Below are 26,599 nucleotides of genomic sequence, written 5' to 3'. Positions count from 1 at the left end.
CATACCAAAAATTATTTTTTCAGCAATATTCAGTTCATAAAATTAACCAAGGACACGGAACTGTTTAGGAGAATCTGCTACACCGATATAATGTGAAGAAGACAGATGACGACACTGTAAAACATAATTAATTAACATAATAGTTAATAAAACTTTAAAAAGCAATTATGTTTAGCAGTCCTGTCATCTGCTTTTTTTTACATGATATCCATGCATTAGGTTCTCTTAACCAGTCCTGTGCCTTCGATTTATTTTCCTATGTAATAATTTTACCATAATTAATACTTTGCAACGACCTGCATTATGTATATAAAAAAATATTTGTTTTGGCGTTTTACCGCTATGAGGTGATAGTGTTTCGTGATCCATAAACGATTTTTTAAGAAGTCATAAGATAGAGATAATTACGTCGATCCAAGATATTGAATCGATGCAAAAATACACGACTCCGCTGATTGTTGGTTAATCTAGTAACTAATTATCGAAATTGAATAACACAATCGCTACTCGCATAATTGTACCTTTCGCATTACTTTTATTTCTTTTACTAGCTCAAAATTGTGAAATATGTACCATAAATTACACATTAATTAAATATGTTTATATCATTATTGAAAGATACGCAAGTTACAACAAACATCATTCAATTGGACAATACGATTGGAAATCAATTACAATTTGCTTTGTACAATCGGATAAAAGAAATTGATTAATTTTCGAGCCTGTTAGATTATTAATTCAATATATATATTATACATTGGTAGTTAATTATTAATTGGTATGAAAAGAGGAATAATTCTATTATTTAAAATTCTCTGCGGTGATACTTGTCAGAATCGAAATAAGATGTCACAACAACACGATTATTGAATTTTCGTCCTGTGAGTGTTTGCTGTGCTTTCTGGCAATCAATCACGCTATTAAATTCAACAAATACCTGAAACGAACAGCAAGAATATTAACAAACATGTTTTACATTGAATAAAAAGTGAGTAAGAATGTCATGTATACATTATTATAAAACGTACTTTTCCACATCCAGGTACGTCAACACCTTCTATAGGCCTTGGTATTTCCACTGATCGAACCACGCCATATTTGTTACACTCTTCTTTAATATCTTCTAAGATATCTTCATATTCTTCTTCTTCCATTAGCTCCTCGGGTGTTACCATATTCAGTAAACAAAGCACCTACGAATATTAATGGAATAATTTTTGTAATACTCGAAATTTTATTGAAACAAATCATAATTAAAATTGCATTACCTCAGTTGCTGGACCACTTGTGCCAACCATAGATAGACCAGGCACCTGAATTTGTACTGGAGCTTGTGCACCAATCATAGGATTTTTAGCACCTACGCTAGCCCGTTGAACGATCAGTTTCTTATCTCCCAGCTGCATCCCATTTAACCCAGCAATTGCTTGATCGGTCATTGACACATCAACATACTCGCAGAATGCATAACCCTTGGATAGACCTGTAGCTGAATCCTTTACTAGATTGAATGCTCTTAGTTGTCCAAAGCTCATCAATAACTCCTTCACCTGTGTTACGAAAATAACATTACTTATTTACTTATGCTGCATTAAAATCATTTAGAACAGCTCAGACTATGCAACTCTTTATTGTCCATTATGTATATTTGAACCCTCGGAAAACGAACATTTATAAGACTTCATAAGCGATGAGATCGAGACCAATTTAAATAATTCTTTATTAATTTTGTATATATGTATGCTCTTCATTGATACTCTAACACAGATAGCTAACAATTTAAACTAACTGCCAGAAACTGCACACCTAAATCAAAACTTTGAAAAGCAGAGTCAAAATAGACTCATGTCCCGCCGTCTGAGAGTTTTCTATTAATATGTGGTGACCATAACCATTGACTGCAAACATGTAATATAATTTAGATATTATCACATATCTTCAAATTACGAAGAAATTAATTTAAATTCGAGTTTTTAGATAATTTTTTATTGTATCAATGTATTGATGTAAGTTGCATAATCCAATAATAAGAAATTCAATATGAAAGGATAGATGTGTTATATCTCGCCTATTTGATTTCCATTTAACATCTTCACACAATATCTTTCTTACATACAAAAGTTTTACTCCAGTCTGGAACAGATTTTTGTCAATATTTCGAACAGAACGCTCTTGCTCTTCAAACGCGGATTTCTCCCACATTCATTTCGATTCTCTCTTCAGAAAGAAGTGTACCTTAAATTTACTTACGTATTTCCATTTCCCTGAAGTACTGAAAACTCTAAAGCAGAGATAACAGCATGTTGCATATAATGAAGATTTGCTATTATTACTGGAAACTGGTATTTCCAAGAAACACTGTGACACACACAGCTGAATAATAGATGTTTCATAAACATTTCAATTAGTTTATATCAAGGCATATGTAGTTGCAGCCTCATCTGTCTTGACTAAAACATTATATACATAATCCAAGGAAATACATGGTTTAATCAAGGCGTTTCAGGCATTTCTAGGCATACACCACAATAAGGACTATATTATTATGAGAACGCAAAATTTGAATTCATCTTAGGCATTATAACCACTTGGGAGATTAAGTCACTTTTTCAAGTGACGGTAGAAGTTTTGTATTTTCATAAAGATTTGACCGTTTTATCCCTTCTATCTATACAGAATTCCCTATAGCACCATTTATACTCATGTGAGCAAGCAACACGCTATTATCAGTTAATGACTATCGAATTAGAAAACGCACCATTTGTATAGAAGGACCAAAATCTTCAAAAAAGGGGCTGCAAAAGTCGCATAAGCCCAATACGAAGGCATGAAAATGATATAAGTACTTGCCTCGAGGGACAGGGCTAGCCTCTCTCCAGGCAGTGTGGTATTTTGTCATGTTCAGTAGTAGTAGTAGTAGTGGTAGAAGTAGTGGTAGAAGTAGTGGTAGTGGTAAGCAAATGCTTTTGATCGGCGCGACCCTAAGCTAAGAAATGGGGAGAAAGGGCACTGGTATCAGTCCACAATTACTATACAATAACCAAATGGTTATACTTCTTTGTTTCTTTTTTTTTTTGATTGTATTACTTCAATAATGTATCACTGTAAGAACACAGCATTAACTTTTCCGACGTTCAAGGTAATCACATTTTTTTCGACTTTGATTTTCTTACTTTCTCTTGGCACTTTGTCTTTGTACAAATGCACATTACTGATACTTATAAACACATATAAGTTCATTCGTGTAACCTGTAAATGTATCAAGGCACAAGGACGAAGAGCTGTAAAGCCTGAAAAGCCTGTAAAGAAAACAGCTGCAAGAGAAAAGATACTCCTGAAAAGAATAGATGCCAAAGGACTTGGAGCTGTTACCAGATGCACATAAGATTTATGTGTTGACCCTGTAATCCCATTAAAAAAAAATGGAATCGATGCACTCGATAAAACGTTGATTTATCTCTTGTGGTCCTAAAAAATCTGTTTTGGATGCAATACCATACCAGGAGAACAGACTGATTCTGTAAGTGTTCTAGATGTAGGAATACAAAGAACCTTTATTACTGAAGATAATCCTTCGTACCTAACAATTCTCAATTTCAATAATTATTCCAAACAGAACTAATCTTCCCTCCTACCCTTCCATTTACAACGTCTGATTTGATATTCATGACGGAAATTCCTGAGTATAAAGAGCAATAGTTTCGTATTCCCTTGGCTGGGTCCACGATGATCTTCAAAGAACTGTAAATAAACGCGACTGCTGCAACTGCATGCCGCCTGAATGCTGCAACACCACTAACCAATACCCTAACTGCTAACGAATAATGACGAATCGAGAAGAGATGAACTTTCCAAGGGACAACAAACTTTGCCAATTCTTGGCCAGAAACACAATGGAATTACAACCTGATTCAACTAGTTTAAGTAACACCTAATCGACGCTGGAATCCAATGGATACACATACGTACCTCTATGGCATTTGGATAGTTGACACATCTTCGCAAGTTTTGAACTCCGCTAAATAGCTAAATACCTATGTTATAATTTAATCCTTTGGTATATTTCACAATGCTGAGAACTAGCATATAGTTAAAGTAATCCTACAGCATTGTTATTCTGCGGCGCAATTAACTTAATCTCTGATGTCATTTAAATTTGTATACATTTTACAACTGTGTTAATAATTTCGATGAAGTAAAATAGATTAATTTAACTGTCGACATCAGTGACTAAAAACTGCGTCCAAAGGTGTGCAATAAACGAAATATTATGTCACGGATTTGCCTACATACCTGCTCTTCGTTCAAATAATTGGGTAAACCACCAATGAAGATCTTGTGTGGAGAATCTAAAACCATAAAAAATTACATTACAATTTGTTTGATGTTAAAACAAAATTTATAGGAAATGTATAACATATATAAGGAGTATGTATAAAACATACCGGGAACCGTACCTGGCACGTTCATGCTTGGATTATCTGTCATTCCTGGCATTGGTTGATAGTCGTGTGGTCTTCTTATTTTCAAACTTTGCCCCTTAAAATTGATACCATCAAACGCCATGGCTTGTGTCGTTTCGTCTATCGAACGGAACTAAAAGAAAATGAAATAAGTATTTTGTGCTCTAAGGTATGTGAAAAACTCACTAATCTTTGTTTTCAAATAAACATTTATACCTCTAAGAAAGCAAAGTTTTTGTCTAAATTGATCTGACATGCTAATACTGGATTTCCAGCAGCCTGTGCAAGTCCAGAAAGATGCATTTGTTGATTGAAAAACTCCATCATTTCTTCTTCAGTCACGCCAAATGGAATGTTTCCTACATAAAGTCTTCTTGCTTGTCGAGTAATTGTACTACCAACTACTGGTACAGCTGCTTGTGGTGTATCAGCCACTATATTTGCTGGTATTTGTCCTGCAGCTTGCATTGCTTTATACTGTTAATTAAGAGTTATATCACAACATAATAATAGTTAAAATATAATAATTAGAATTAATAACAAATTATTTATTCTAGAATAATATATGTTATAAACATTTACCTGCAAAGGAGTAATATGCTCAAATCCAGGTGGTGGTACATCCCAGTAAAGCGATGGCTTTCTCCTCCTAGAACTACGACTTTTTTTGGGCGAGTTACTTCTTTTCCTATCTCTTCGATCTTTTGACCGTGAACGTGAACGTTTCCTGCGATCTCTACTGCGAGATCTGTGTCTCCTATCCCGATCCCTATCCCTGTCCCTATCCTTGTCTCGGTCTTGACGATCTCGATCTATAAAAAATATACAAGAGCAAATATTTATAAATAATATTGTCATGTTATTTATAAAAATATACAGCTATATTAAATTGTTTCTGTTCTACTTTTATTTTACAATCATGTTATTCATTTATTGCTGTATAATTTGTAAATGTGTCATGTTTTAATGTAACTCTATGCATATATGAATAATTGATGGAGTTATTATCTATATATATATTATATGTAGTATATATATGTAGTATATATATATATATAAAATTTATTCTCAATATCTGAACCATAGAACTTAAATTATTACAAACATAATATAATTTTTAAATGTAATAAAATAAGCAACAAATGAAACCTTAAAGAATACAAAACTCTTTACATATGATGAAAAGTATACCCATAAGAACAATCTTCTTAGATGCTTGTTTATCAGGTTAACGATAAATTCGCAGGATCTCGTGAAGAATGACTGGATGTTGCTCGGTTTACGTTGAAATCAATTGTGGATGACTTGTAAATAAGAGTTTCGTTCTTTTTGACGAAAAAATTGTAATGAAAATGGTCTAAAGGTGTGTTTATCGCTTTCACGAATGTGTTTCTCCGGCCATTGCAATCACCGACTTATTTACCTGGCTGTAACGCGGGAACAGTGGCGAAGAGCATAGTGTTCTCGGAAATATTTAGAATTCTTACCTCCATTGTAATCTTCGCCCATTTTAGTATTAATTATCTACAACCACGGATTTTCTTTCAAGAGATAATATTGTATAAGCAGCAATGGTATGAACAAACGTCAACGCGTCTTCAAACAAATTTTTACTCCGAAATGGCGATAGGCTAAGTCAGCCTAAGTATGTAGATGTTGGCTAGTGAATTGTAATGTACACTAATATCAGAATCTGCTACGAGATGGCGTAAAACATACAATTGATCTCTTTTTACTAACAATGTATGTAATAAATATGCGTAATGAAAAATACAGAACTATAGCATAAATTACAATTAAATACTCCATCGAATTTCTTAGTGAATTATGCTATTTAATATTGCCTATAAGTAATTTTTTATGGTATTCTCAACTTCTATTTAGAAAAGAGTTCATTTCATCGACTCGATAAAAGTTTATATTTATGCTGTTCCTATGGAAAATTTGGAATGGTAAACATTAGAAATTTTTAAAATTGTTGTTGTTAAAATGGCTAAACTTCTGAGTCAGGACTTCGTTAGATATGTACATATAACTTAGAGCATACATATTTGCTTTAAGCATACAGTCGTTCTAGGAAAATCCCTAGTTTGACTTCAATTAATTTCATTGTATATATGTATATGTACACTCATACTTATCCATAGACTCGTGAAAATCTGTGTGCCACTACCATAAAGTAATAGAAAATAGAGGGGAGTATTACATATATATTTTTAGACGGAGTGAAATTCTCTGTGAATTTCATGACAAATAGATACATACAGTACATATGTACATATAGAGTGGACAACTCATACACATTTTGTTCAATGGTGCATGTGTCAGTACAAATTGAACAAAATTCCACAGATTGACAATCGAATTTACTGTTAAGATGTTACTTGCGATCATTAAAAAATGTATCAAATAAGCTTGTGATGGACAAAAATGTGAAGCTTGTAGATTTATTATCTACTTATGATAACATGGACAGTAAGAAAATGTTAGGAGAACGTTTAAGAAAGGCAGCTAGTGTTGGTGATACAGATGCTGTTAAAGAATTGCTTAATCTAGGAGTTGATGTTAATGCACAACATATTCATAATGGATGGTATTTGTCTGATTATTTTTAACACAATATTCATATTATTGTAACTGTTGTAAATTATAAAACACATTTATTAAGTTGAACATAACATTTCTACTATTATTGAATGAATACAACTTTGGATATTAAACACCTAAACAATCCAACAATTTATAATTTTCTTTTAAGGACTGCTTTACACTGGGCATGTAAAAATGGTTATGTAGATGTAGCTGCTCTGCTTTTGAAGAACGGAGCAGATAAAAATATTAGATCTGACTTTGGAGAAACTCCAAAATTTCTGTGCAGCAATCCACAAATTTTGAAACTTTTGGATACATCTGTTGACACTCAATTGACAATAAATGATGCAACAATGCATGATGCTATATTAAAGTATTTGAAAAATGATCTTGTACAAGGAAATGTAGACTCAGGAATACACAAAGTAGGGAGCAATGGCTTATACACAGATGGTGAGACACAATTTGTCTTTGTTCTCTTCTATATACTTTACTAATGTTATACTAATACATTCTACATTTTAGAATTAGTGTTAAAGATTCGTGTTGCTGATGCTCTTGATCCAGACTTCATAGAAATTGAATTACCTCAAAATAATCTAACGTATCAGACATTAATTGAAGTATGTTGTCAAGAATTGAATATTGACTGTAATCAGATTGTAAAGTTACGAAAACTGCCCAATACCAAATTAAGAAAAGATAAAGATATCCAACGACTTCAAAATTTTCAAGAAATTGAAGTCGTTACTAATACTGTGAATAATACACACAAGTATATGCAAAATACAAATAGTGTTCCAAATAACATTCCTTCAGTGCCAGCAAATGGATACCAAAGTATTTCTAAGAAAGACCAAACTATTTTATATTAATCGTATGGTTTCTGCATTTTCTTAAAATATTTTAAGTCTACAAATATGACATTTAATAGGAACACAATATGTATAAACAAGAGTGGAACTCCTAGAATGCAATAATTAAATATTTCAAGTATATATATAGTAGAATAGAAGCATAAAAATAATTTTTTAACTTTATTTACTAGATTTAATAAAATAATACAAAAATTATTACAGTTTCTGGTTAACATTACTTGTTTTTAATCTTCGTTTTCTTTTTTTTAAGACGACCTCTCCCTCTGGAGTAACAGTTACATTAATAGCATCAACAATAGTACTTAATTCACCAGTTACATTATGGTATGCTTTTGGTCTCTTAGGTTGTATCATTGGTACGTCAACAGAATTTTTGTTTCCTGTAAAGAAAAGTTAAAATAAAATCCGAAGAGAATTTTATTGAAAATTTTGATGCAAATAAGCCATAAAACTTACTCAATGAGGTATAAATAGGAAGAGCAAGGCTTTTAGGTGTTTTAAGACGAATAGAACGTATATTAGTCCATCCTCCTGGATAATTCTTAGACAAATGAGTACATAGTTCAAACACATTTTCCAAAATCTCTTCCTTCCTCATAGATGTATGGCCAATCTGAACAATATGAGTATCCCCATATGAATGCAACTGTATAGAAGTTTTTCGCAAAGCATACTCTATTTCATGCTTTAAATCTTTACTTTGCATCCTAATATATGTTGGCAATTTTCTTTTTTTGTAAAACTCTTTACCCAATAAATGGGACAAATGTCCAGCAATTTTTCCATCTACTAGAAAATGATCATAGCTGCCCAAGAGTTTCCTTTTCAATTCATATTGATCATACTCAGTTTTTACTTGATTGAATGATATTACTCTTTTTATGTTTGTGCAACCATGTTTGCGTAATAATTCTTCATAATGGTCAACTGTTATATCATTGTCTTGTCTTTTGCCTCTTTGTAAATCACCTACAAAGAGTACTACTTCATCGTCTGATCCAACTATCGAATGTGGTAATAATCTGAAAAATAAATTCTAGGCTGCAAATTATGTGTTATCACAATTGAATTATATACTATAAACGCACAGTTGCATCATTTTTGATAAAATGTAATCACGATTCCTCATAAGGATCCATTGGTAATTAAAAAAATATAATCATCTGTGAACTGCATATAGTACAGGAAATTACTTGTAAAATAATTATAATTACAGCTTTATACTTACATTCTCATATGCCTTCTTGGTGTTTTTGGTACTCTTATGCATGTTACTTGCATAAACACTGGCTGACTTTCTCCATCAAATAAGGCATTTTTATTTTTCAATTGCTCTTCAGTCAAATGAAAAATAGCACTGATACATTGTAGTATGTGTTCCTTTGATAAGTCAGTCAAATTTAAAGTATCTGTACTTTGTCCACTGCTATCTACTTTTCTTTGCTCCCTTAATTTTGCATTATTTGCAATTATATTTTCTGACGAAAGTTTATCTTCACTATTCTGCATACTGTCATTTACATTGTGTTTTCGTTTTAAACCACGCTTCACTATTTTAATGCTTTTTTCATTCATTGACTCCAAATTTCCATCGTTGTCTATATAGTTCTTGGGTTTTTCAAAATTAGCTTTAGTCAGTCTTCTCTCGCGATGTTTCCTCCCCGTAACCAATTTTTCTTTACCATTGTCAATTAATTTCACATTTTTTCGTTTGTTCTTTTGCTTCATTTTTATTGAATTCAATTTCTTCATTCTCAAGCTCAGTTTATCTTTTCTATCTTCCATATTCATACGATATCTTTTACAATGTTCAGTGCACGTGTTCGTCTCACCATATACCTTTTCTGAAGGCGGAAACGGAAAGAGTGATTGTACATTCGTATAGCTTCCTCGGACGGAGTGCAACACTAGCGCTAACCATTACATATGTACAACGGACAAGAATGGTTCCTCTATTATTCAATACATATAACAATAATAAATAATAAAGAATATTTAATGATAGTGTATCAATTTAAACAATGTATTCTCGTGATAAAAACTTTTCACCAAAATTATTATAAACGTAATTCATGTGATTAACAATAACCAATGAAATGATAGTAGACCGGCAGCCATTTTTCATCAATCAATTATCGATTCCACCATTCGATTGTAATGCTTAAATGTAAGAATATATGCCTATGTATTTACTTCGAATTACAATTGAATTAAATTATGTATTTAATTAAATAAAATAATTATGAGTTAAAATATAAGTTAACTATTACTATCGAAGTAATTTTATATACATACGAAGAAAATCGGGTACATATGTATCTACTATTCAAATATTAAAACTCCAAAACAACTGAAGACAATAAAATATTCAATGATTATGTCTAACAACGAAATATTCAGATAGGTATACAATATATATACACAAAATATGATAATTTGAGATGTAGTGCATATCAGACATAGATAACTGTAATTTTTGAAAGTCTTGACGCGCAGAAGTTATAGCACATAAATTAGCATTAAACAAAAGTGTACATTCCATATGGACAATTCTTTGCGGGGAATTTCGATAATAATGTACCTTACTTAACGATATTACGATATCTTCTAGAAATCTTATAATGTAAAAATATTTTAAAAGAAATTGTCAATATGTGCTCGAAATCTTGAATGCTCAAGGATGGTGTAATGTTTTGTCGGTGCTGGGGGTAACGTTCGCAACTTACTGCACCGAGGACCGTCACACTTGGTTAATCAAGACAATCGGGATCAACGATCAGTTGCAGCGCACATCAAAGGTAGCCTTGTCGATAGTTGGTCAGAATTATTTCTTTCTTTGTTCTTTCCAAAGTTTCTACGTTCTTTCTCCATTTTTTTTAATTGTCGCTTTATGAACAATAACCTAAATTATTCTATTTTGTTGCTATCGTGTAACTCTTTGTTCTTGCGTTACATATAGTTACCGTGAAGCAATTCGCAAGAACAAGAAACAGGGTTCCGCGGATATGCTTCGCTTAGTACTTGCTGCGAGCCTTCGTCGAGATACTAGAAAGTACAATGGTCAGAACACCGCGATATATTCGAGTGTTGTTATATTTGTGTATCGGTTGGTCAATATTTTGCGCGATATTTTTTACATTTCCGAGTTACATTCGCGAAAGGATTTCAAAGAAATTCGCCGTGAAACAATCGGAGGAGTATCGGAAAAAGATACCGAACATTACGAGTATGTTACCGAGAGAACGAAACTTCAGCGACGAACAGGTATGTTCGTGTTTTTGTGAGCACATTTATTGTTTTTAACATTCATTTTCATTGAATTTTTGGAGCTCCTCATTTAAACATTTTTTTAATCGACCCTCGACCAATCTTCGATATGATTTGACAGAAGGGGTTGCCATCATTAAAGAACAAAAAAGTACCGTAATTGTGACCAACTGCTTATCGCTTTATATGAAGAATAAATCACTAGCTCAGTTTCTGTGCTTACGAAATAATTAATTCGTGTCTTCTATCGTATCAGATTGGTAATATGACTTCGCTTGGAAGGTGGCTCTTGTCTTCTGAGGGAAGTTTACCACCACCGAGGATTAATACCAAAAAGAAACCATTTTTTATTTTAATTTGGATGCATGGGAAATTCTTGGAACGCAGGCACATCAAACGTTTTACAAACAAAAAGTTAATAAAATGGCGATGTTATGCTAATAGAGATAGCGAATACCTATACTACAATGAATTTAACAGTACCGATATGCGTTAAATTCTACTTCAAATAAATATAATAAACGATAATTACTAAAAGATTATTTTCAGATATTCACCATGGGAAAATTGCTCAGTAACCGAGTGCGTGTTGTCGTACCGGTCGAAAGACATAGCTATCGCAGATGCAGTAATATTTCATTTACACTTGACAAAAGCCGTGTCAGATTTGCCACTTAGACAACGGCGGGAACAAAGATGGATTTTCTTGACCGACGAATCACCAATGCACACTTTCCTCTATGGAAACCAGCAAATATCTGACTACAATGGTTTGTTCAACTGGTCAATGACTTATCAAATGGACAGCGATATTCCAGTACCATACGGACGAGTAATACCTAGATCACACATAAATTTTGAAAATGAAAATTTTACAAAAGACTTTCTAAGAAACACCAAAAAGAAACTGATTGCTGTGATGGGCAGCAACTGTGCTGGAACCAACAACAGATGGAGTTACGTGAGCGAGCTTAAAACGATTCTTCGTGACGATCTAGATATATATGGAAAATGCTTGAAAGGCAACGTAACCGCATGTCCAGGCCATTTCGACAGTGACTGTCATGGTCTGAATGTTTACAAGTTTTATTTAGCTTTCGAGAATTCGAACTGTAAAGAGTATGTAACAGAGAAAGTATTCTGGAATGCCTACGAAAAACTAGCTATCCCAATAATAATGGGAGCATCGAAGAAAGATTGCGAACGCTTATTACCACCCTATTCATTTCTTCATGTCTCAGATTTCGCTAATCCAGCGACATTAGTCAATTATATTCGGTATCTTGATCGTCATGACGACAAGTATCTTGAATATCATGTATGGCGTAAATATTACAAAGTAATTAATGAACATGGTTATTTTGGAAGTATCTCGCGACATTACTGTCGTGTTTGCGAAGCTCTACATTATAATTCTCCTACTATTAAGGTTTATGAAAATATGCAGTCTTTCTGGGACAAAAATCGAAACTGTGTACCTTGATATCTTAGTTATTCTATATTATTAGTTATATTCTAATATAACAAACAACGAAGTTCGTACTATTTCGTGGTAATATATTGTACAAAACAAATTAACAACTTATAGACAATCTTAAAATTTGATACATCTGACTTTTATCTTCTATCACGAATTTTTCGAAAGTTATTATTTATCAAATATTTTATCTTAGCCCCTGATTAACAATTTGCAATAAATAGGACGTTTTTTAATATCTCAGGAATTTTGTTCTAATAGAAGATTAATGTACATTGCTGGTAAAAATGTAGAAATCAGTGTGTAGATTTTTAGTATTACTATAAGGTAATAATCGCAACTTTGCACAATAACGGTTAAGAAATTTTTAATCATTTGCTACATTATGTTATATAATGATAAGGTTATTATTTATTTGAGACTATAAAGTTAAGCTTTGCACTTTGTGTGATGCAACATGTGTTAACGTTAGGTCTTACATGTAACAAATTCGTACATTATACATTGTATAATACAAAATAATTTTTTATAATTATGTTAGAAAAATATTAAGACTGATATAATACTGTTAAGCATTGTTAACGTTTTAATAATAATATTAGGTTAAAATGTTCCATTCTGTGTATAACACACGACTTAGTACAATAAAACATGTTCAATACGTATTACATAAACGATTCAAACAATATTTTTCTCCTTTTGTGAGACAAGGTCATGAAAGTGATTATAGCGAAGGTATTTATCGGAAAATTTCTGAAAAAGTTTGTCGTTCAATATCTACATCGGTAGATGTTCCAATGCACAGTTCTATATCTATAAAATCGTGTTACGTTACTACACTATTTAAACAACGTCAACTTTTATCAAAATTCCGGTTCGTTATTCCTTCGATATTGCAGTATGCAACACATTGTATTAATCCGACTCCAGCTATGGCTTTAAAGTGTTTTAAAGGACATACCGATCGTTATAACGGCATAACTGTCAATTCAAACGAAGAATATTGCGAACCAGAAATATTTGCACAACGTCTTACAAGTATGCAATTTATGTGACGTTTAATAATATAAAATTAGAAGATATTTTACACTTGGACGAAACTTTTACTGTTCATTATTGTCATAAAATTCTGTTAATTTTTGCAACTTATAAATAATCTTTGTTTTTTAAATGTTTGTAAACATTTTAGGTTAATATTCTTATTCTAATTGTAACTTTATGATAGTTTCCCTACAAGGATGGATAAAGGATAAAAAGCGTACAATTTGGTTTCGAGTATATTTACCACATTCTGAATGGGTACCAATCCTAGTGAAAGAAAGATTTAAATTCCATCATGCACGGGACGAGTATGTCACATTATATCGATGGTTGGTTACAGACGAAGAATGTAATGTTCCACATTATGCTCACACAATTTTAGGTGTTGGAGCATTTGTGTTTAATGAGAAAACTAAAGAAATTTTAGTTGTCAAGGAAAAATACACATATAAAAGACCATTTTGGAAACTACCGGGTGGATATGTTGATCCAGGTATGAGTAGCCAAATTTTACTGTAAAGTATCAAATCTGATAATTAATCATTTGTTCTGTTACACTAGACGAAGACTTAGAAACAGCTGTGAAAAGAGAAGTTCTCGAAGAAACTGGTATCGAAACAACTTTGAAATGTTTAATTGGTTTTAGACATGCTCACAACTTTGCATTCAACTGTTCTGACATATATATTATTTTCTACTTAATTCCTAATAGTTTTGATATTAAAAAATGTGACAAAGAAATTTCTGAATGTCAATGGATGAAGGTAATTAAATGTTGTTCATTTGTGTTCACGTGTGAATTAAATATATGTTACTATTATTTTTTATTATTCCTACAGCTAACAGACTATTTAAACCACTCAGAAGTACATGCAAATAACAAATTAGTTGCAAGAAAGATGTTGGAATTTTTTGAGCATAAAATGGGTGTTACTATAAATTATACAGAACATCCTACCTTAAAGAAACCTATAGCCATGTATACTATATCAAAAGTTGATGAAGCAGAATAATATTGAATTGAAAATAATTCAGAACTTTAGAGGATTCAATGCTGGAGAACCAATATAAAAGACAAGTTTTGTACTTCTCATACAAATGATTAATAAGCAATTCAAAATCATTTTTTAAAAAGCAATGTAATTATACATATATTTTAACTATAAAATAAAATATACAAATTATTTTTACAAGTATGTAGTATAAATTTATAAATATTTTATATGTATTATAACAAAAGTGGTACTAACTAATATAGAGATAAATATAATAAGATTGACGTCTCTACATTAAAATACAGAATATTTACTTTAATTAAAAATATAGACGAAGATGTACATAAGTGATTATTATTACACAGGAGCTGATTATGTATCCTCTCATTCTTGCTAATGTCACACGATGCCACGTCCATTCTACACGGTCCATTCTACAGACCATGCTCGCTAGTCGCTATCAACTTGTTCTATATACCCTCAGACCATATACATACAGGATGTCCCAAAATAATGGTACTTCCGGGAAATGAAGGGGTTCCTGAGACCATTTGAAATAACTTCTTCCTTAGTGCAAATGCAATCGGCGGCTTTGTTTACGAGTTATTAAGGAAAAACAGTGAACAATGAGAGGCGATTTCGGTTGGCGCGAGGCAGCCGAGCCAACAAGCGGACGAAGTCCAGTTTCGCTCATTGGCTCGGCCGCCTCGCGCCAGATGTACTCGCCTTTCATTGGTCACTGCTTTTCATTAATATGTAACTCGTAAACAAAGCCGCGAATTGTTAAGAATAAAGTTCGCGCACTGCATTAAATTTTCCTCTTTAGGATGATATCAATAAATATTGAAAAAGATGCTGATTTAAGGTAGTTAAGTGTCACCCCGTAAATCTATACCATTTTGGCATCAAAATTCATGATATCGATAATATGGAGTAAAAAATTTGACAAGTTTAGTTATATTGATGCTTATAAGGTGGTGCTTAAGTAGAAGGACTGTCAACGTGGAATCGAAGGTAGTGCCAGCTTGCGTTACAACACAGATTCCCAATAAATTATGAATCCCAAAAATTAAATTATACTAGCTTATATTTCGTTATTATGTTGTACAGAGAAATTTATAAGAGCGTCTAGTCGTAAAATACATCAAGTAATAATGTAATGTGATATAATTAGAAAGCATATGTAAGAATGTAGGTCTGTCAACCATGTACAGATAACAGTGTAAAAGGGGAGAATTATTACCCTATCATATCACTTTAATAAACCTTAAATTAAACTTTAATAAACTAAACTTAAACCTAAACTTAGATGCAAACTCTAGTTTGTTTTTTCGGACGCATGGGAACGATTAGTAGTTGCAAAGCAGTTGTCCATATCCATATACGCGATCAGAGTACTTTAACTCTATACATCATTTCTTCTATAATTATCGCCATTTTTATTTAAAAAATCTGAAAACATAAATCGGAAGGGTCATTTCATGCGAAATCGGCAGATGTGTGCTGGTGTCGATGTTGACAATCTGTAGTAGCCATGTTGTTTTGGCGACGACAGTCAAATGTTTTGTTTCTAATTCAGTCACCAAATCACCATGGCAAGTTATACGATTGAGCAGCACACGTCCAAATGATAAAACTTCATTATCAAAATGAGTGTTTGGTAATGCAAATATATATTGCGCGCGTTGTGTGCCCATTTTACGGCAGACGCGGTGGCCCGTTTTTGGAGGAGAGCCTCGCAGATCTTCATGTTCGGCACTTTTACATGAGGAATGGTGATTCAAAGCTACACCCTCCAATACTGGGTGACCATTTCTCGCCCCGTCCCCGAGAGGATTCAGGACATATTACACGCCGAAGTGATAAGCGAGAAGGAAGGCCTACGTTTGAATCATCATGACTCATGATCGCTCGCCGGACATCGAGAAGAGTTCGGACTTATCCAAAAAATGGCACGAGCAAGGCCACCACAGCAGAGAGCTGTGGCGGAGTCAAAAACGAGACGCGAACAAGTCAAACTAACGCAATAATAATCGATATACAGGATGTTCCACAATTATAGCTGAGGTCATTTGAAGTAACTTTTTCCTTTGCAAAAATGCAATCTGCGGCTTTGTTTACGAGTTATAAACGGAAAACACTGACCAATGAGAGGTGATGGCGCGAAGTTCGAGAGCCTGCAGCACGAGGCTTTGACAGATGGTCGGGACGGACTCGAGCCGCGTTCGAAGAATTGAACAAATCACGAAGCGAGAACTTCCGGATTTTTTTTTACTACGTAACAGTGATATTTTTAAGAAAAACGCTGTTCACCTTTATTTTAGAACGTCTGAAGAATATTTATTAATTTTTACTAATTTAACTGTGACGGCCGTTTTAATTTTCTAGTGTGCATGACACCTTGTGTGTAACGTATGAAATTTTTAAGCAAGGTGTACAGTGAAGATTAACAAAGTACGTAAATGATATTTTAATTTAAATAATTCCGTGTCAAGGTTATGTCAAGGTCATGTCAAGGTTATGTCAAGGTCATATCGAGGTTATGTGAAGGTCATGCCAAGGTCATGTTAAGGTCATGTTAAGGTTATGTCAAGGTCATATCAAGGTTATGTGAAGGTCATGTCAAGGTCATGCCAAGGTTATGTCAAGGTCAACATATGAAATTTTTAAGCGAGGTGTACAGTGAAGATTAACAAAGTACGTAAATGATATTTTAATTTAAATAATTCCGTGTCCGAACACAGTTCAACGAATGATTCGCAAAGCTAATTTAATAAATAATAATCGTGTTAAAGGTTTAGTAATCCGGTTTAGTAATCGGAGATCCAGACTCGCCACCCAGGCCAGCACAGCCTCCCCTCGAGCGTTCGTTCCCCGAGAGCCCCACGCCGTGGCGTACGCATTAAAGTCCCCCAATACAAGGACCGGACGGAATGCGTATCTCGCGAGACACGCGTGCAGCCCGTCCAGGAATCCCCGGAAGGCGCTGTTCGGAGAGATGTACACGCCGACGACGGTGATATCCCCTCACTCTACCGCGACGTATCCCCTTCCCCACTCCAGAAGAGAGATGGACGGGGATCCAGGCTCAGCGCACGATGCGGTGATCACCACGGACCCCGCCTCGTCCCCAATCCAAAGAGGATTATCGGGAATACGGTATGGCTCTGCCATTACCTCCACCCCCGGTCCCAACTCGCGCAAGGCCTGAACATATAAGTCCTGAGCTCTGCGCGCGCGCGCGAGTGGTTCAGATTCCCTTGTAAAACCCGCATATTGGGGTTTATTCCTTCGCACCTTCGGGGGCGATCTCCATCGCCACTCCCGTCTCAATAGTATTTCTACTTTTTCCTCTCCCGGCGGGTGCTGCAACTACCGCTGCAGTGCTCCCCACCGTCGGGCCAGGCTTCCGGGGGAGAGGCTTCCCCACTCTCCCCCGCACAGCGTGCTGCGCGCATGCCGCCGCCCCCAGGCGGTGTCCGTGCGGCCGACCAAGGTCAGCACACAGCGAACACCTGGGAACCGCCACACACGCCGATGCCCTGTGCCCCTCCGCCCCGCAGCGGTAGCAACGCGCGCTACGGTCCACCGTAGTGGTGCACGCAGCTCGTACATGCTCCGGCTGCAGGCAGCGGAAGCACCGCAGCGGTCTGTCCTCTAGGAGAGCCACCCTCGCGCTCGACCAGCCCACCAGCACGCGTCCCGCCCCGGCGATTTTTTGGATCGCCGCCACCGGACCCTGTGCCCAGCACGCGCCCATTGCGCCTGCAGCGGTCCGGTGGATTTCCCCGGTCTTAATTCCCGCCGAGAACCGCGAGCGCGCGTCTTACCTCCTCTATTTTGACGGAGTCATCCAGACCGGTAATCCGCAGGTCGGCCCGTTTCATGGGCTGGGCAACCCTGGCCCCCGTGCCATCCAGGACAGCAGCCACCCTCTCTGCCAGCTTTTCGGCCTTTTGCTGGCACTCAGGCCCCTTCAACTCCAGTAGGAGACCGCCCGTTCTGGACCTTCTAGGCCGCACCCCTGTCTCGATGCCCAGCTCAGTCAGCGAGACCTTCTCGCGGGCCATCTCCACCACCTCAGCATAGGTCAGCTTTCCTCCCTCCGCCACGGTGATCGCGACGGCCGCAGTGGTCGGGGTACGCCTCAAACCTTTCGCCCCTCTCGGTGTCGGAGTCGGGGCCGGTTTCGCTTTTCGCACCACGGTTCCCTCCCCCCGGTCCATTCGCGTCTCACCCGCAGTTCCACTTTTTGCGGTCGGCACGGCTTCGTCGCCTTCGATTGGACATCCGTCCAGTTGTTGTTCGCGACTGGTCCCGCTTTCTCCTGTGGTGGCAAGAACGTATTTTCGGGCGGCAAGAAAGTATTTTCGGTTGGCAAAAAAGTAGTTTCGGGTGGCAATAAAGTCTTTTAGGGTGGCAAGAAAGCATTTTCCGGTAGCAAGAACGTATTTTCGGGTGGCAAGAAAGTATTTGCGGCTGGCAAAAAAGTAATTTCGGGTGGCAATAATATGAAAATTGTTGAAATTGGTATTCCTCCGATCGGAGGTCTCTCTGGGGCTCGCTTGCGGGTGGGGCCTGCAAGTGAGTACGGGGGGTAGCGTCCCCGAGGTACCCGAAGCGCTTGTAGGTTGTTAGGTTTCTTAATTTAAGTTTCTTAGATTTCGTTTCCTCTATTCTCTCAAAAAATGCACTCGTGTGCTTGTCTTAGGTTTCTTATTTCGACTTATATTCAGACTAACTTGAATTCAATGGTTTCAGGTTCATTACAGACATTATCATCCGCCGTGGGATGCATCTTATGTTCCATGTTTTCGCAAAAATTTTCCAAATTTTTCAAATTTTCCAAATTTTCCAAATTTTCCAAATTTTCCATGATTTCGTTTCATCCATTTTCCCAAAAATTGCATGCGTGTGCGTGTTAGTTTGGCATTCGTGTGCTGGTCTTAGGTTTTCTATTTCGCCTTTTCACCCATTTTGTATTCAGACTAACTTGAATTCAATAATTTGATGTTTATTACAGAGATTGTCATCCCCCGAGGGATGCGTCTTCGTCCCTCAGTGTCTCGCTTACGGGTGGGGCCCATAGGCGCTTGACGCTTGACAACGTACCCGAGGCGCTTGTAGGTTGTTAGGATTCTTAATTTCGTTTCCAATTATTTTCACAAAAATTGCACTCGTGTGCGGGTTAGCTTGACACTCCTGTGCTGGTCTTAGGTTTTCTATTTTCACTTGAATTCAGACTAACTTTAATTTAATCTTTTCAGGTTTATGACAGATATTATCAGAGTTAGTTAATAACTGTGTGTGACTTAGTTTAAGATTCTTAACCTCTTGCCGTACTGGAACGGGTCCAGCTTTTAATAAAGATTTCTCTTTAGAATGAATATTATTTTGCTCTTACAACTTTATCTAAATTTCTCTTCTTTTCACCAGAATATTTAATTGCTCAAGAATTGTAGTTTCACAGTAAACTGAAATTTTCTTCTCCTTCTGAGAAATTATTACAATCGGCAAACTTCTAGTCATCATAAATTTCAAGAGAATGGTACAGCAAGGGTTTAATAAACAATTTCCCTCAGGTTTCATAAACAATTTAAGCGATGAAATAATTTTTCGGGCATCGGATAGCATTATTACAAAATAAATTATTGCGAATATTAAATAATTATAAATGATCGAAATTATCGATCGCCGTTGATCGTCAAAGGCAAGGTTAAATTTCTTTGTTAAATTTTGTTAAATCCGTTTGTCCTTTGACTCGTTGCGAAACGAAATTATCAATGCGTTGTGTTAGCGTCGCGAGAAATTGCCAAATCGCTTTCGGAGCGAACTTCGAAATTACGTAGTCGATCGGTTTCACAGCTCCCGGGCGTTTACCCCACACGATGTACGTGTGCGTACGTACGTGAATGTCGCGATCTAAACATTGCGAATTACAACGCTGCTAGGACGATTGGCTGTCGCCGAGGGCTACTAGGACGGTCGGCTGGCGCCGGCGGCTGTTAGAACGTTCGGCTGACGTCATGCGCTGGCTAGGACGATTGGCTGGCGTCGGGGGCTGCTAGGACGATCGGCGGGCGTCGGACACTGGTCGAACGAAACGAACAAATTCGAAAGATCGCACTCGTAGAGAACACGACAGAACACGACAGAAATTAACGAACGTCGTAACGCAATTTACGATTATATAATACAATCACGATTACGGTTTAGGATACGGATAACGATAAGGGATTATAATATAACGAACACGGCTTAAAAAATAGAATATTTTCCAAAACCTACTATCTCTAAATTATTATTAAAACATCTAGAAATAATAAATGCATTGATAGAATATTTTTGATGTAACGATTCTTCGATAAATTTGTGCTTGAAAAATTACTTCGTATGTTCGACGTTATTAATTACTTACGCTACTAAATAAAGACACAACGAAATAGCCACGGGATTATTTAATAATATGCAAATATATAATGCAATAAGAATTCTCGTTAATATTAAACATCGAAAAGCAATCGATTTATCAACGAAGCTCTTCTGCTGCAACAATTTCTTGAAACTTTTGTGCTCGAAATATTACTTTGTATGTTTGATTCTATCGGCTATTTTCGCTAGAAAATTAAATAGCAAAATTGCCAGTGGGATGCTTCACCATACTTCTATCAAACAGAATTGTTGCAAATATTAGGAAGCGAGAAATAATAAATTTATTAACAGAAGCAATTCGATATAATAACTTAAACAATTCGATCGATTTATGCAAGACACTTGTTAATTGAACCTCGTTGGTACTTTTCATTAACAAATTAAGCGATGATATTTCGAGATAATTTCTCGGGCATCGGATAGTATTATTGCAAAATAAATTATCGCGAATATTAAATAAATGGAAATAATCGAAATTGACGATCGTCGATCGTCAAAGTCAGTGGTGGGGGTATCCTTTGTGCTCGCTCGGCGCACAAATTATATATATTATAATCAATTAAATTGTTAAGAATTAAGATGTAATATAATTTTTAAGGAAAATAAAAATTTACTAACTCTTGTTAATTAAACCTCGTTGGTACTTTTCAGAAACAATTTAAGCGATGAAATAATTTTTCGGGCACGGGATAGCATTATTACAAAATAAATTATCGCGAATATGAAATAATTCGAAATTATCGAAATTATCGATCGTCGTTGAGGTCGTTGTCAAAGGCAAGGTTAAATCCGTTTGTCCTTTGTTTGCTAGCTCGGCTTAAAGTCATTGCTCGATTAGCCGTTACTCGTTTAGCGGACGAATCAGTTGCATTTCAGGAAAGCTCCTGCAAAAGTGATATTATTATTAATTGAATTGCTAAGAATTAAGATATAATATAATTTTCAAGGAAAATGAAAAGCGTGAAATTACTTAATTCATTGTTGGAACAACTACTATAACAGAAAGTGTAGAAAATCTAAGTAAAGTAAAGTAAAGTAAATTGGATTTTTTCAATCGTGTCAGGCAGTGCACAATAAATTTTATTGTTCGTCAAGTCTATTTAATTCGAATCTAAATTTACTTAACATTCGGTAAAATTATTATTAACAGTTGTTTGGCAAAATAGTATCTCTAATTTCAACGCGAATTTCCAAGTGGTTTCCAATCATTTCTAAATCTTTTCCAAATGGAAATATTTTCGATTAAAATCTGAAATGTGTGTTCCTCTCTCCTACTGCTGTCTTTGCTGCTGCTATTGCTACTCTGCTCCTACTTTCGTTTATTTCTACCTACTACAAATTCCAGAACCAACATCGCATCGAAATGTAAGTCGCATGCTCTTATTTTACCAGTAGTTTTCTCAATTTTTCGAGTACAGTGACCACATACTTGTTGCGAATTCTATCGCATATCTAGTTAGGATGTTAGGATGTTTTCTTTTCGATGATTCGCGTTTTCCGTTTGAATTTCATTATAGAGTAATTAAATTCACACGCAATCGTCGAAACAGATTGATTTTGAAAAATAGTTTAATAGAAACTAATAATTTAGTTTCGAATTAACTAGGATTTTCAGATTCTTTATTTTCAGGTTAATACTATTGTAAGTCAAAGATTTGAGGGAGCTGCGTACGCGAAATGCTCCGTACCCTCAATTATAATATTTCACTGACTCGTTCGCGGACTTATGCGTTACCCGGAACCGTGCTGTTCTGACCGGACTGTCCTGGCCGGACTCTCCGAACTGACTACCCTGTTCGATCTTTGGGCGGCCGATTTTTGCCGCTTATATACGTTCGGCGGAACCTCGTCTTCCTTTGTCCAAGGAGACGGTTTCTCCTCAGGGTTTTCCCGGGCCGCGCTAAACGCGCGGCCAGGTAGCCCTGTAGCGGTAGGCGGCCGGTAATTATTTTTCAGCAACATCTGCTGTACACGTGGGGTTGTCAAAAAAGGTTACTAAAATCCTTCTCGACTTGCAACGGCCAGGGAAAGTTTATTACTTCGTCCTTGGCCTCTGCAAGCGAATCCGCTAACTGTTATTCCGTCGCCGGCCGTGTGCCGCCATAAAAATGAAAGTTTCTTTAGGCGGGCGCGTAGTTGCAGCATAATGGCTGCTACAGATTATTGTGTATATTATCATGTATTATTAATTATTATGTATATGTATTGTTAATTGGTCACTGTACTCGCTGCAATAGTAATAGTAGTTCTTGTATAATAATAGTAGTAGTAGTATTTGGGCAGGCTTTGCCGCCCCAAAAAATAATCTCGCGTTGTTTCGCTTCATTTTCAACAGAGATCAAAATTAGTGTAGCGAATAAAACCATCGCGATTATCATTAGCATTGAAATGAATTATTCAAAGTATATCGTCGCGAATGAAATAATCGCGATTTCATTTGGTTCGATATGCAAGAAGCATCAAAGATCGCGTTTCAAGTTAGAAGATTTCGAAGATCATTAAAGTCCGCTCGCTTTTGCATCTCTGTTCATTGAATTAGCGTCGCGACGACATAATCGAGTTGCAATAGTTTACCTTCCGACTTTTTTTTTTAATAGTTTACCTTCCGACAACAGCTCGGATGGGCACATCCGCGACTTGCCATAGCGATGCGAATTAATCACGCGTTGCTACAATTAATTTTGAACAAAAATCGTAGCGTTGCGAATAAAATAGACGCGATTTTTCTTCAAATTATCAAGCACAATAGCTTCGAATATAACGTTATGAACTTATCGCGTTTCAACTTTGCAATTCTATCAGATATTTCAAAGTCTACAGACTCGTTCTTTCCAGAAAGTAAGGTAAAATTTTTCGGATTTCTGTTCGTTGCATTAGCGTAGCGTCGAAACATCGCGATTTTTGCATTGCATTCTAGCATTGCGAAATAAATTATCGCGATTTGTCTTCGAATTAGTTTCGAAGTTAGCGTTGCGAGAATAATCGCGTTGCAATAGCTTCGTTCGTCTTTCAGAGCCCATGCCGCAGCAGCAACACTCCGCAGTGCAGGCATTCGCGATTTTCCTTAGAGTTGCGAGACGAAATTAATAACGCGTTGTGTTAGCAACTATTGGCAAGAAATTGCCAATTCTTAGTGTTAGAGTTGCGAAAAACGCCAACGCGTTGTGTTAGAAAATAATGCGAAATAAATGCCGCACTGCGAGTAGCACTGCATCATTTCTTTGCCACTTTCACTTTGATTTTCTCTCTGACATACAAAATCAAATTGTAATTCTCATATTCGGTGTCAATCTCCTCACGTGGGGGGTACGTTAGCGTTTACTTCTTAATTTACGTTTGTCTCTTAATTTACGTTTTTCCATTTTCTCAAAAATTGCACTCTTGTGCTGTTGCCGATTTATATTTTAAGTCGGCTTTCGAAACAAGATTTCGTCCAAAAATTGATGAAATTGGTATTCCTCCGATCGGAGGTCCCTCAGGGGTTCGCTCACGGGTGGGGTCCGTGGGCGAGTACGGGGGGTAGCGTATTTTTTAAGCCGTATTCGTTATATTATAATCCCCTATCGTTATTCGTATGCTAAACCGCAATCGTGATTGTATAATCGTAAATTGCGTTACGACGTTCGTCGCATTCCCTACGAGTGCGTCCTTTCGAATTAGTTCGTTTCGTTCAACCAGTGCCCGACGCCCGCCGATCGTCCTAGCAGCCCCCGACGCCAGCCGACCGTCCTAGCCTGCGCACGATGTCAGCCAATGGTACTAGCCAGCGCATGACGTCAGCCGACCGTTCAGCAGCCGCCGGCGTCAGCCGATCGTCCTAGCTAGCGCACGACGCCAGCCGATCGTCCTAGCCAGCGGCCGACGCCAGCCGATCGTCTTAGCATCGTCGCAATTCGTAATGTTTAGATCGCAACACTCACGTACGCACGCACACGTACATCGTGTGGGGTATACGCTTCCTCCCTCCGTCGTTCTGGTCTGTTTTTTTATTGATAGTATTAGTATTTTGGTCTTTCCTACCTGATCCCACGCTAAGGGTCGGATGCACCCAAAGATCCTCGGCCGCATGGTTCCTGGTGGTGTCTCCAGTGTCCCCCCGGCCGGGTTTCCCTGTTGACTTGCGCCCTTCAGCGTCCCTCGCCGGGTTGGTCGCCGCTGAGTCAATCCTTGTCAAGCTTACTCGGATGTCCTTATCTTTCCTCTGTTGTTTGGTGCGGGCACTCCCAGCGTCCGCCCCGTATTTCTTTCCTGTAGCCGTGTGCATCGGGAGAGCCAGGGGTTCCACCCTACCCGAAAAGCAGTAATCGGATGACCGTTGTGCGGGGCCTGCTCGCCCACACTCGTCCACAACGGGCTCTGGGGGTTCCGAAGCCCCCTGAGCAGTAAACTCAACATTGTTCTGAGACATAAGTCCATAAATCTTCCTTGGTCGCTCTTAGTTTTCACCGCTCAGACTGGACCTTACCGGCATGGGAGGCACTGCCAAGAACCGAAGTTCCCGCCGGCATCGCTCCAGTCTTCATTGCGGGTACTTAAGCCCCTATACCACGACAAGGTGGCGGCCGCATAGGGGGACATAACCTTAACATAGTCTTGACATAACCTTGACATAACCTTGACATGACCTTGACATTGTACGAGGTCAATGCACCATCCTGCAAACATTTCCGTGCATGAAGTGGATTTACAACTCTAAATGTATAAGTTTCTTATTGATAATGTTCTTCATATTTCTCTAACAAACATATCCCTTATGTCCTTTAACACGGTTAAATTACTTACTATTTCGGGTCCGAAAAATTAGTAAATATTCTTCAGACGTTCTAAAGTAAAGGTGTACAGCGTTATTCGTGATTTGTTCAATACTTCGAACGCGGCTCGAGTCCGTCCCGACCATCTGTCAAAGCCTCGTGCTGCGGGCTCTCGAACTTCGCGCCGTCACCTCTCATTGGTCAGTGTTTTCCGTTTATAACTCGTAAACAAAGCAACAGATTGCATTTTCGCAAAGGAAAAAGTTACTTCAAATGACCTCAGCTACCCCTCATTTTCGGCTGTTAAAATAATTATGGAACACCCTGTATACGAAGTTAGCGACTCGGGGACGCTACCCCCTTATATTCCCCATTGGCGCTCCCATGGGTCGGAAGCCTCTGAGCGATCTTAACCCCTTGCCGTACCATTTTATTTACATTTACGATGACTACAAGTTTCTCAATTGTAATAATTTTTCAGAAGGAGAAGAAAATTTGTATTTATTGTCTGACTACATTTCTTTGAACGATTAAATATTGTGGAGAAAAGAAGAGAAATTTAGACGAACTTGAAAAAACAAGATAGCATTTATCTTAAGAGAAATCTGTATTAAGAGTTAGACTCGGTAAAGTACGGTAAGAGGTTAAAGATCCTAAACTAAGACGCACGCAATTATTAACTAAAACGCATCTCTCGGCGGAT

General features: G+C 36.9%; 6 protein-coding genes across 8 annotated transcripts; 3 read left to right on the top strand and 3 right to left on the bottom strand.

The window, feature by feature from the left end:
* Positions 1-515: 515 nt before the first annotated feature.
* U2af50 (U2 small nuclear riboprotein auxiliary factor 50) lies at positions 516-6,128 on the bottom strand. Of its 3 annotated transcripts, none has more exons than XM_076523146.1 (8): positions 5,951-6,128; positions 5,046-5,275; positions 4,680-4,940; positions 4,446-4,596; positions 4,294-4,349; positions 1,269-1,550; positions 1,029-1,193; positions 516-937 (listed from the first exon to the last, which is right to left on the bottom strand). In XM_076523146.1, the coding sequence occupies exons 1-8, from the start codon at positions 5,970-5,972 to the stop codon at positions 806-808; spliced, it is 1,299 nt and encodes a 432-aa protein (XP_076379261.1). In that variant the 5' UTR covers positions 5,973-6,128; the 3' UTR covers positions 516-805. The 3 variants fall into 3 exon arrangements, with proteins under 3 accessions (XP_076379261.1, XP_076379262.1, XP_076379263.1); XM_076523147.1 differs by having other exon boundaries at positions 4,458-4,596; XM_076523148.1 differs by lacking the exon at positions 5,951-6,128 and adding an exon at positions 5,655-5,879.
* Positions 6,129-6,725: 597 nt separating this feature from the next.
* Positions 6,726-8,128, top strand: LOC143259743 (ankyrin repeat domain-containing protein 40). The gene is made up of 3 exons (XM_076523153.1): positions 6,726-7,056; positions 7,222-7,508; positions 7,581-8,128. Exons 1-3 carry the CDS (start codon positions 6,884-6,886, stop codon positions 7,928-7,930), a joined length of 810 nt encoding a protein of 269 aa, XP_076379268.1. The 5' UTR covers positions 6,726-6,883; the 3' UTR covers positions 7,931-8,128.
* Positions 8,080-11,864, bottom strand: LOC143259736 (ribosomal L1 domain-containing protein 1). Its single transcript, XM_076523143.1, has 4 exons — positions 11,758-11,864; positions 9,162-9,777; positions 8,390-8,955; positions 8,080-8,313 (listed from the first exon to the last, which is right to left on the bottom strand). The coding sequence occupies exons 1-4, from the start codon at positions 11,810-11,812 to the stop codon at positions 8,129-8,131; spliced, it is 1,422 nt and encodes a 473-aa protein (XP_076379258.1). The 5' UTR covers positions 11,813-11,864; the 3' UTR covers positions 8,080-8,128.
* Positions 11,865-11,924: 60 nt separating this feature from the next.
* On the top strand, positions 11,925-12,683 carry LOC143259672 (glycoprotein 3-alpha-L-fucosyltransferase A). The gene has a single exon (XM_076522933.1). It carries the CDS (start codon positions 11,925-11,927, stop codon positions 12,681-12,683), a length of 759 nt encoding a protein of 252 aa, XP_076379048.1.
* A 4-nt stretch (positions 12,684-12,687) lies between these two features.
* LOC143259741 (uncharacterized) lies at positions 12,688-14,911 on the top strand. Its single transcript, XM_076523151.1, has 4 exons — positions 12,688-13,715; positions 13,903-14,211; positions 14,280-14,482; positions 14,558-14,911. The coding sequence occupies exons 1-4, from the start codon at positions 13,286-13,288 to the stop codon at positions 14,729-14,731; spliced, it is 1,116 nt and encodes a 371-aa protein (XP_076379266.1). The 5' UTR covers positions 12,688-13,285; the 3' UTR covers positions 14,732-14,911.
* An 871-nt stretch (positions 14,912-15,782) lies between these two features.
* LOC143259742 (uncharacterized) lies at positions 15,783-25,703 on the bottom strand. The gene is made up of 3 exons (XM_076523152.1): positions 25,166-25,703; positions 18,544-19,040; positions 15,783-16,165 (listed from the first exon to the last, which is right to left on the bottom strand). Exons 1-3 carry the CDS (start codon positions 25,551-25,553, stop codon positions 16,157-16,159), a joined length of 894 nt encoding a protein of 297 aa, XP_076379267.1. The 5' UTR covers positions 25,554-25,703; the 3' UTR covers positions 15,783-16,156.
* Positions 25,704-26,599: the final 896 nt, after the last annotated feature.

Source organism: Megalopta genalis, chromosome 6 (assembly GCF_051020955.1).
Source record: "Megalopta genalis isolate 19385.01 chromosome 6, iyMegGena1_principal, whole genome shotgun sequence".
Classification (NCBI taxonomy): Eukaryota; Metazoa; Arthropoda; class Insecta; order Hymenoptera; family Halictidae; genus Megalopta; species Megalopta genalis.
The sequence above is the reverse complement of the archived record's forward strand: the minus strand, read 5'-3'. Positions and strand labels throughout refer to the sequence as shown.